Raw genomic sequence first — 11,886 nt, forward strand, 5'->3', positions numbered from 1 at the left:
AACAGAACGATACAAATAAAACTTAATTTATGAAAATATTATTTTCACTGTTTAATTCACAGTTGTGTTTAGTTTAATTTCTGGCATGTAACTATTTATCTGTTTAACTACATACATCAGGGTACATCTTAAACTACATCTTTTTCTTTTTTTTACCTTTTTTTTTTTTTTTTTACCACACAATAGGTCTGCAGTCACACTCTTTTTGAGTCACAGGAAGTAGGAGGACAGCACATCCAAAATGAGTTTCCATGAAGAAAGAGAGGATGAAGACATTATGTCTGAAGCGAGTTCTTCAAGTTATGAATCCATACACAATTTGCCCTCTACAATCAGTGACGCATGGTATGAAAATTGGTCTTTTTTTCACAAGGCTCAAGATCATGGGTTTGATAGAGACTGTGATAATTGACAAAGAGTGTACATTTTTCTTTGTGTCTGCCAAATGCATAAATATAAATGCTCGGTGTAATCCAGAATCCTGTGGTCAGAGAGTTGGTGGCACCTCATGGTAGCGTCACAAATAACTTTCCTGAAACTGGTTATTGGTGGTGGAATGCTTTTTGAGCTTTACCTGAACACCCCCTTGATTTCAATTTTTTATCAACTATTTATCAATCTCTATTTTAGTCTTTTCTCATATGAATAGTCTTGAAACGTGTCACTGAATCGTTTTGTACTTTTGCATAAAGTGCTATATTTGACTGTTTTGTTTGTCCTCTGTCAGTATCAGCAGGAGGAAGAGATTGAGATCAGAATCTCCACCCAGCTGTGTGTCTGTGAAGAGTAACAGATCCATGAACATTCGTCCCCCTGAATTCAGTGATGGACCAGTGACCTCTGACCCTTTGTTAGTGTAAACATTAACTTGCTAGTTTCCTGTAGTGCATCTCAGATGAATAACAATTTTAAAGAATTACGTAACAATAAATATATCCCAAATATTTAACATCTTTACATATAAACATTTCTTTTGAAGAGGAGCATTAAAATAATAGTAATTTTGCTGCTGTTTTCTTTTTATTTCCAGCAGGGGAGAGATACATGAGCTGATCAGATCTGTCCCGGTCCTGCAGAAACCCACACTGGACACAGGAGACCTGCAAAGAGTCAAAGAGCAGCACAAAACCAGCATGAAGAACAAGTATGAGAGATTATTTGAGGGAATCAAACTCTCAAAGAGTGAAATTCTCCTGCACAGGATCTACACACAGCTCTACATCATAGAGGGAGAGAGAGAAGGAGTGAGTGAAGAACATGAGGTTTTACAGATGGAGAAAACAGCCAGAACACAACACTCACAAGACGCTCCAATCTACTGCAATGACATCTTTAAAGCCTCCGCTGAAGCAGGATGTGAGGAGAAAGAGCAGATCAAGACTGTTCTTACTAAAGGCATCGCTGGAATCGGAAAAACCGTCTCTGTGCAGAAGTTCATTCTGGACTGGGCCGAGGGAAAAGCCAATCAGGATGTAGATTTCATGTTTGTGCTTCCATTTCGAGAGCTGAACTTGATCAGAGATCATCAGTACAGTCTTCACAGACTTCTACTGGACTTTCATCCTGAACTTCAAGATCTGGACTCACAGATGTATGAGAAGTGTAAAGTTGTGTTCATCTTTGATGGTCTGGATGAAAGCAGAATCACACTGATGTTTTCAGATGCTCAGAAAGTTTGTGATGTGACTGAGACTTCATCAGTGGCTGTGTTGATGTCAAAGCTCATGAAAGGAGAGCTGCTTCCCTCTGCTCTCATCTGGATCACCTCCAGACCAGCAGCAGCCAATCAGATCCCCTCCAAATACATCCACCGTCTGACAGAAATTCAGGGATTCACTGAGCCTCAGAAGGAGGAATATTTCAGGAAGAGAATCAGTGATGAGCATCAAGCCAGCAGAATCATCTCACACATCAGAAGAGCAAGAAGCCTCCACATCATGTGCCACATCCCCGTCTTCTGCTGGATATCATCCACTGTGCTTCAGAAGCTCCTGGAAGAAGATCTGAGAGCAGAAATCCCTCAAACTCTGACTGAAATGTACATCCACTTCCTGCTGATTCAGATCAACATGAGGAAGCAGAAGTATGAAGAGAGAGATCCAGAGAAACTCCTGCCGTCCAACAGAGAAGTGATTGTGAAACTTGCTGAAGTGGCTTTCAAACAGCTGATGAAGGGCAATGTGATGTTCTATGAGGATGACCTGATTGAGAGCAGCATAGACGTCACTGAGGCCTCGGTGTATTCTGGGATTTGTACTGAGATCTTTAAGGAGGAGTCTGTGATTCATCAGTGGAAAGTCTACAGCTTCATTCATCTGAGTGTTCAGGAGTTTCTCGCTGCTTTCCATGTCTTTTACTGCTATTTAAGCAGCACCATGGAGACCCTTAAGGTCTTTGATTTATTGCATAATTTGCTTAGAAGTGTGGTAGACAAAGCTTTCAAGAGTAAGAATGGTCGTCTGGATCTGTTCCTGCGGTTCCTTCTGGGCGTCTCACTGGAGTCCAATCAGAGACTCTTACAGGATCTACTGACACACACAGAGAACAGCTCAGAGAGCATCAGGAGAACCACACAGTACATCACAGAGAAGATCAAAGATGGACATGGACTCTCCACTGAAAGATCCATCAATCTGTTCCTCTGTTTGCTTGAAGTGAAAGATCAAACTCTATCCAGAGAGATTCAGGAGTTTGTGAAATCAGACAAACACTCAGAGAAGAAACTCTCTCCTGGTCACTGCTCAACAATCTCCTACATGATTCAGATATCAGAGGAGCCACTGGATGAGTATGATCTCATGAAATACAACACATCAGATGAGGGGACAAGAAGACTGATACCAGCTGTGATCAACTGCAGAAAAGCACTGTGAGTGAATTGAATTACAGTTTATGTTGTTCTGCTGATTCATCCTGAATGTGTTTAGTAGGGGTACAATGATAAATCGATTCGATTTTCCAAATGCATCACGGTTCTCTCGGGAATCGATTCTGAGTTAAGTAGATGGCACTCTATAGACTAGTTTTTAACCGCCCACTTGAATGCTCAAGAAGAAGAACAATGTGGTTGCCAACTTTGTAACACTATCACTATTTTTAGTGAGTTTCCAGACCCGTTTAGTGACACATTTTTTAAAAAGCGACTAGCGACAAATCTAGCAACATTTTCTGGTGTTATTGGAGACTTTTGGCGACTCTTACGTCTCCCAGCTGCAGTCAGAGCAAATGTTCACGCCTCTGCTTCCAGACTGCAAATGAATTGTGCATGTGCCGCCGCTGGCTGATCCCGGCCTGGTTTATTTTCAGGGCAGGATGCAAAGGTGAAATGGTGAAATTTTTTGTCTAACTTTAGTCATAGCTGAAATCACAGCACAGCCAACATGGGAAAAAACTAATATAGTAATTTATAGTAATGAGCATGATCGTATGAATTAGAAGTTTAATGACATTTGTAAGCATTTAAATTAACATGTAATGTTAATTATTATTAATGTTCAGAAAATGTATAGGTAAACATTAACAAACACATTATTTCACATTTCTAGATATGTGAATATATATTAACCAATAATCCGTTAAGTGTTACATGATGTTTGTGAATGATTAATAAATGAAAGTTACTGATTTTTTTTTTCAAGAGGTGCATGTGTAAGGAACTGGAAGCAAGCAAATTATAGCTGTTTCTAAAGCATTCAGTGCCATCTGCTGTCAAAAACTAAGCTCAGAATTTATTCAAGGGAAAAAATAATGTTTATTATGTCTTGAACTCTTGTACAAAATCAAAATTATATGATTGAAATTGTAGAATGCAGTTAATTTAATTTTAATTCTCTTTTTTATGTAATTTGCTTTCTTTCAGTCTTGCTGGCTGTAATCTCACTGCTCAGTCCTGTGAAATTGTGTCATCAGCTCTACAATCCTCAAATTCTTTACTGAGAGAGCTGGATCTGAGTAACAATGACCTGCAGGATTCAGGAGTGAAGCTGCTCTCTTATGGACTGAAGAGTCCAAACTGTCTACTGCAGATACTGCGGTATTAAGAACATATAAGGGATGATGTGTAGTCAGTCAGTCAGTCATAATGTTGATGTGTGTCTGTAGATAATCTGACTCTGTGTCTGTAGGTTGTCTGGCTGTATGGTGACAGAGGAAGGCTGCGGTTATTTGTCTTCAGCTCTGAGCTCCAACCCCTCACACCTGAGAGAGCTGGATCTGAGCTACAATCACCCAGGAGATTCAGGAGTCCAGCTCAACCACAAACTGCAGGATCCAAACTATAAACTGGAGAAACTCAAGTATGTGGGGCAGTATGGTAGTAGTTTTAAACTAGATTGGTAATACTGCTTAATATTGGTTGATTTAAACTGGTTAATTTCTATAGTTGTTGGCTGTTCATTATTGGCTGTGTTGTCATCCACAATAATTAAATTTACACAAATGACTCAGTACAAGTGTTTATGTACCCCTTCTATATTTTGCATCATTATCTATTTGATTTTATGTTAAGTAATAGGTAGTCATAAGTTTTTTGTTTTTGTTTTGAGCAGTTACACTGATTGATGCATTAATTTAAAAGCCAGATGTGCTTATTTTTTAACAGAATGATCAGTGTAACTTGTTGTTGTTTTTCTTCAGGAATTCAATAAAAGTTTTGGTCAAACTTTATATTAGGTGGCCTTAACTACTATGTACTTACATAAAAAATAAGTACAATGTACTTATTGTGTTCATATTGTATTGTAAAACACTTTTGTTGCTATTGAGGTGGGATGGGGTAAGGTTAGGGAGAGGGTTGGAGGTATGAGTAAGTTTAAAGGTGGGTTAAGGTGTAAAGTAAGGGTCAACAGTGTAATTATAAATGTAATTACAGAAATTAAATACAGATGTAATTACATGTAGTTTTTTAAAAAATATAAGTACAATGTAAAAACATGTATGTACACAGTAAGTAAATTGTACTAAATTATTAATTAAAATGTAAGTACATAGTAGTTAAGGCCACTTAATATAAAGTGGGTCCAAAGTTTTTTACAGCATGTCACTCCTGAATACTAAGGCCTCATTTACACTGCAGGTCTTGATGCCAATTCTGATTTGTTGCCTACGTCTGAATTTTTTGGCTGTCCATTTACACATTATTTCAATTGTGACCCATGTATGATTCATGTGTTTACACTTGCCATATCGGCTGAAACATTGCGCATGCGTTGTTGTTATTTACCGCCCCCACATGTGCTTCCTCCTGAAAATACTGTGACCTATGCTGACAAAACGAGTCACAATGAGCAATTAAAAAAAATACATTCTCCATTAAAATACCTTCAAAATGATTTATGATTTGTTCGAATTGGACAAAAAATTACTAAGTCACACCCATTTGAACTCAATAGAATGAAGTCCTTTATCTTTCTTTTAACTATAATTCTTAATTACTATTAATAATCACAATACAGCTATTTTTTTATCTTTGTTATTATAAATAAGAACAGATGCAAAAACAAACCCCAGAACAAATAGCCTAGAAAGAAACAAATAATACAATACCGTTATCATTTTATATCTAAACTAAAGCATTCATGTACGAAAAACAAATAATCAAATGTAAAAATAACTTAAGTGTGTGCATTACAAATAAATTGATTATTAAAACTACAAAAGCAGTTCAGTGGAGTGCAGCGAGTGATAACCTCTTTTCTTTTATTGTTAGATTAACATTATCATAATTATACAGATGTCCATTGTTGTCACATATGGGCAAAAATTCTGAATTGGGTCACATTTAACTGGCAGTGTAAACGAGGCCTAAGTGAATAAATAAGATCTTCATACAAAACATTTTAATTTTTGTGTACTAGCATTAGGTATTTTTCTGGCTTAACACTAACCCTTGTAAAATAAAAATTGGTTTAGTCAGTTGATCTATAGTTTTAAATCATTGTATTGGTTTTGATAAACTGTTCTGAATTTAGAGGTTTATAGCAGGGCTATTCAATTGGCGGCCCGCAGGCCTAATCCAGCCCACCAATCATCTTCATCCAGCCCGGAGAAGAGTCGTACACATGCCTCAAATTGTTTTTTCTCTAATTAGTTTGTCCAAAAGGTGTCAACACTGGCCCGGGTCATTGTTTCACAGCCGAAAAATAAAAGGAAGACAATGAGTATAAAGACCATGCTGTCTGTCATATCTTCTAGTGAGAAAAAGCACAGAGACTGGACAAAGCTGATTGTCAAATAGAGTTTGAAAGTCTGCACGTTCAACATTCCACATATGCTGAGCCACTTCAGCAGACAAAAACGCACACAATTATGTGAAAATATGCGGTTATTGTGAGTAACCTTGTAAACATGGTCTTAAGTAAGTCCTAAATGATGGTAAAGTGTTGGGAGAAAAGCAAATGTGTGTGATTCGCCACATGTGCATCAGGTTTTAAAGAGATAACGCTGCTTTTAAAGTGAAACCTGAAGAAGTCTGTCATTGATGTAAATCAAAGAACAAAAGAAAAAAGATAAATCACTCCACTGCTCTAGACGCTGATTAACTTTTAGTTAATAGTTTGAATAAAGATTATTTAACATTCATTTAATAGTTTATACATATACAATTTTAGTTCATTATCAATGCTACTGGCCTTCATTAACAGTAGGCTACTAAGTAAAAAGATGCCATTGAACCCGGCCCCTTCAACCTTTCAGTTTGATAATCTCGCGCTTACATGAAACTAATTGAATTGCCCTGGTCTATAGACTCTTCTATCACTTTTCTGTTTCCTAGCAGAAAACTGTATTAAGCTGCTTTGTTTTCTGTTACTTTGCTCACTGATATTTTTGTTGTTTCTTGCACACTTATAGCAATCAGACATTTATAATTTGTTTATACTTGTTTTATCTGTCTTTCTAGTTTGGATCATGGAGAAACTTTCAGAATCACACCAGGACTGAGAAAATGTAGGTATTTTCTCTCTTTTATTCATACGGCTCTAAAACTGTCTTCATGTATTTCTAATCTCTTCTTGAGTTCAGATGCGTGTGATCTCACACTGGATCCAAACACAGCAAACTATCATCTCATCCTGTCTGAGGACAACAGAAAGATTACACATGTGAAAGATCCACAGTCGTATCCTGATCATCCAGACAGATTTAAGCACCATGAGCAGGTCCTCTGTAAAGAGCGTCTGACTGGACGCTGTTACTGGGAGGCTGAATGGGACGAGGGAGGGGTTGATATAGCAGTGACCTATAAAGAAATCGGAAGGAAAGGAGGGAGTTATGACTGTTGGTTTGGATACAGTGAAAAATCCTGGAGTCTGTACTGCTCTGCTAATGAATTTACTATCTGGCGCAATAATAAGAGCAGTAATATATCAGTCCCTTCATACTCTAAGAGAGTAGGAGTGTATGTGGACGTGTCGGCCGGTACTCTGTCATTCTACAGCGTCTCTGACACACACACACTCACACACTTACACACATTCAACAACACATTCACTGAACCCCTGTATGCTGGATTTAGGGTTTATGAATCCTCAATGTCTCTGTGTCAGTTTTAACAGCCTCCAGTTAGAAACATCTGACACATCATTTTGCTCAAGTCAAACAATCAAATATTAGTTCTTTTTTTCCACAAATGTGTTAAATACAGGTGGAAACAGTCTAAATCATTGGACTAATAGGCCTGGCGGATGCTGTATTTTTTATGCATCTGAACACAAATAAACCGGAGAATAAATGTTGTGTGAGTATAATGATTTCTATTCAAAATAACGATCATTAAAGATTAATTATTTTGCACTCCTGGCATAAATTAAGAAATTAACTGCAAACCAGTTTAATCATAAACAGTGGTCAAATATCGAAGCTGGAGTCTTAAACCTTTCTGAAGTGTCTAAAATGATGCTCAGATTGTCCAGAAGTAATAGTGTGATATTTTGACGAGTAATGAATTTTGAACAACAATAATCTGTGATCTTTGATGTGAAAGGGGTTAAAAACAATCCAACAGATGTCGCTGTGTGAAATTACAATTTGCGCCTTTACTTCTCTTCTTCACTCCTCAAAGTAACAAATTCTAAACGGCTGGCGGAATAAAAAAAATGTCAAAATGAGTGCAGTAAAAAAGAGAAAAATGTTGACTCTGAATGTCGAGCATTCAATAAAGAATGGACGTCAAAATATTTCATCATTTGTCTGATATGTAAGGAGAGCGTCGCTGTCTTTAAAGAATATAATATTAGCAGGCACTTCAATGGTAAACATGCAAAGGAGAGAGAAGAAAAGCCACGAGATTGTCCTCCAATTTAACTGCCAGGCAGAATATTTTTACCAAGCAGTCTAATGAAGTTGATCTGCACTTAAATTGTGTTCTATTTTATAAAAGATTTTAACAAAATATGTGAAAGAAATTACAAAAAAAAATAATAATCACAACTGAAAACTGAATATGTTTTTCATGCAGTTATGAAGGTCTCCCTCTGATATATAGCCTCAATTAAATTAGATAATTCCAAGCCAGATTGCCTGAAGTCTGTATGTTAATGTAACTTGCACACATACATTTGCAGTTCAGTTGTTAATAGTTTTCTATCTTGAAAAGCTACAGCTGGTATGAATGACAGTTGAACTAAATGCAGGGTAGTGTAGGAAATGAATCCTTGAAAGTAAATCCAGTTATTGTAACCTTAGAGTAGCCTAGGTAAGACAGGCCTAGCAAAAAAATAGGCCTTGAAATAGGCTGTCAAAGTAACTGTATAGTAGCCTTATACATATTTGCATTGCATTAATTTGTACTATTTAATCAAGTAACTATGTTTAATTGCAATTGTCCAAAGTGTGGCCCTCCGTTTACTTTGCCAAAGTAACTGTGGCCCTCAGACTAAAACTGTTGCCCACCCCTGGTCTAAATCATTATGAGATTGGGTTGAAACTACATTCAAGGCATTTATAAAAAACATGTAACCACAATGTATTTGTAGTGTAACTGCTGTCCATCCTGATTGTGTCCCGGACTGAAGATACACAATATGTTCATTTACATTTTTAATTTTGGAGTGTTTTTATTTCATTAATGCTTTTATCAAAAGCAGCTTACATTCACTTTTGGCACCAGTATGCACCTTTGAGGTACTAATATGCAATCTTTTCAAAGCTTTACTTTTTAATAGGGTACTGCCCCAGTGACAGCTTTTGTATTTTTTTTTTTCTGAAAGTCTCTTTAATGTTTTAAACGCTGCACAAACACTGGGTTACTGGTTTAAAATAATAAATCTGTGCATGAATCACATTCACGGTGTGTTCCATATGTAAAGTTGAGATTCAGGACTGATTCAGACACTAAACTCTTGAGAGGAATTAGTGATGCAGTGTGTATAACAGCATGTGTTCGGACAGACGTCACACACACACACACACACACACACTGTCTGCTCTCCTCCTTGCTGCATGACTCCAGAGTAAGACACACACACACGTTTGTTTGACTATATTAGTGAGGACAATGCAAGACTTCTGTGTGGTCATGATGTGATGTCGCTCTGCGCCACTAGAGGGAGTAAATTTGTTTTTCTCATGAGGGCAGATAAAGGGGAAAAAACACCTGACTCAGGTAAAAGACAAAGTAAAGGAAGAAAAATGAAACCCCATTTCGTGGCTCTGAACCTGTTAACCTGCTAAGTAAATAAGAAACATTTCTCATTTTTTATGGTAAGTTAAGAATTTATTCTTTATGTCTTGTCATATATAATAAGATGTTATTTGATATTTCATCTACTTTATGGAATTATTAGATTTAGTTTTTACCTAATAACCAAAATGGCGAAACTTTGACGATAGCAGTACTTAAGTAAAGGACATGAATACTATTGAGATTTAATTGTGATATCCAGACCTTTGTTACATACCTACAATATCATTAAACATGTAGAAATAAGTCCTTGTATAGACTAATTGTTTTATACATGAGCATTTCTTGATCAGCTTCAACAAAATACAAGTTTGATGATAAATTATTAGATTTTAAAGATATTTAACTAACAAAACGAACAGAGGCGTTATTGCACATCGATCACATTATATAAAAGTAATAACCATCTGCTTGTTGATTTGTTACACAAACATTAATGAGTTGTGATCTCGAGCGGATTGAGAAACACTTCTGCGTTACATTACAGTGGGTGGTATACGATCACTGTACAAAATAAATGCTGGATGACATAGAGAATAACCACTTTAATATGAAACTATTAAAAAAAAACAGGTGAAATTATACTGTATTGGTAACTCAATAATCAGTAAGAAAGAAGTACATAAATGTACCAGAGTAGCCTATTACTCAAGATGTTTAAGGTGAATTATTAACGGATCTGCAGTGAACTTTAGCTCCAATATCCTAAAAAAGTTCACAATCAAATAATCAAATACATATTTTAAATACATTTCCTTTAAACAGTGCTGAACAGGGTAAGATATAAGTGGTCAGCAAGCTGGATACATGAATAATTCAGTATTGAGATAAATACATAAAATTAGTGGAAATGAAGCAGAAGATCCAGTACAATACAATGTCTTCACCTTCTACATTATTGTTGTTGTTGTCCATTTTAGACTATGCAGATGATTCAGTTTCTGTGGCTCAAAGTTTCTCTGTGTTTGAGTAAAATATGTGTATCATTGTACTTCTGGAAAATAAAGAAAACAGCTAACTCTATCTTCACGTGACAGCTGGAGAACAGTGACTCCAGAATTATTCCCTGCAGTGAAAAGAGTGAAGATCAGGAATATAAAATGAGTTCTCCATCTCCTGAATCAACCTGCAAGCAACCCATGAAGGATCTGTCCCCCGGGTAAGACACTGGTCATTTCTGCTTGAGAGGTGTCTCATGATACCATCACAGAGATTTACAAAACCCCTTTCCTGAGCCTTCTCTCTTCTGATCCTCATTAATGATCTTCCCAAATATCTGAGTCTCTTTCAATTTTCATGAAGCATGTAAAGAGCTTTCTGTGATCACTTGACTAACTTCCTGATAATCCACACACACTCTTTTTTTCTTGTAATGTATGCACATTAAATCTTAACATAGCTTATAGTTTCATCTCTTTTCCAGTCTGTACTTTGAACAGTTTTGTAATTTTTATCACAGCAATTATCATGTTACTGCCTCCACGCTGAATTACTTGATGTTTTCCTTAAATGAGTTTGAATGACAGTCATCTGCTAAATTAATAAATATTTAAATGCATGACCAAATCTATGCACACAAGTTATATTAGCTAGTGCTTCAAATCTGATTTTCTTTTTTTCAGTATCAATGAGATGGTCAAACAGAGCTCCACCGAGAGACCCACTGACTTCAGTGATGGACCAATGATCTCTGACCCTCCGTTAGTATAAAACATTTAATTTATTTAAGTGCATTTTCTGAAAAAAAAAAAAATAAAAAAAAATAAATACCACAAAATAAATAATTTATGAATGAGTTTGAATGACAATCATCTGCTAAATGAATAAATATTTAAATGCATGACCAAATCTATGCACACAAGTTATATTAGCTAGTGCTTCAAATCAGATTTTTTTTTTCAGTCTCAGCGAGGTGACCACAGAGAGATCCACCGAGAGACCCATTAACTCCAGTGATGGACCAATGATCTCTGACCCTTCGTTAGTATAAAACATTTAATTTATTTAGGTGCATCTCTGAAGAAAAAAAAAAAATACCACAAAATAAATAATTTGTGAATGAGTTTGATTAACAATCATCTGCTAAATAAAAAAAAAATATTTAAATGCATGACCAAATCTAAGCACACAAGTTATATTAGCTAGTGCTGCAAATATTTTTTTTTTTTTTCTTTTTTTTTTTCAGTGTCAATGAGATGGTCAGACAG

At 36.2% G+C, this 11,886-nt stretch overlaps 1 protein-coding gene across 1 annotated transcript; it reads left to right on the forward strand.

Annotated features, from left to right (window-relative positions):
- The first annotated feature begins 220 nt into the window (after positions 1–220).
- On the forward strand, positions 221–8,161 carry LOC127986291 (NACHT, LRR and PYD domains-containing protein 3-like). The gene is made up of 7 exons (XM_052588564.1): positions 221–345; positions 728–850; positions 1,031–2,869; positions 3,860–4,033; positions 4,125–4,295; positions 6,899–6,945; positions 7,021–8,161. Exons 1-7 carry the CDS (start codon positions 242–244, stop codon positions 7,548–7,550), a joined length of 2,988 nt encoding a protein of 995 aa, XP_052444524.1. The 5' UTR covers positions 221–241; the 3' UTR covers positions 7,551–8,161.
- The last annotated feature ends 3,725 nt before the right edge of the window (positions 8,162–11,886 follow it).

Source organism: Carassius gibelio, chromosome B21, assembly GCF_023724105.1.
Source record: "Carassius gibelio isolate Cgi1373 ecotype wild population from Czech Republic chromosome B21, carGib1.2-hapl.c, whole genome shotgun sequence".
NCBI lineage: Eukaryota > Metazoa > Chordata > Actinopteri > Cypriniformes > Cyprinidae > Carassius > Carassius gibelio.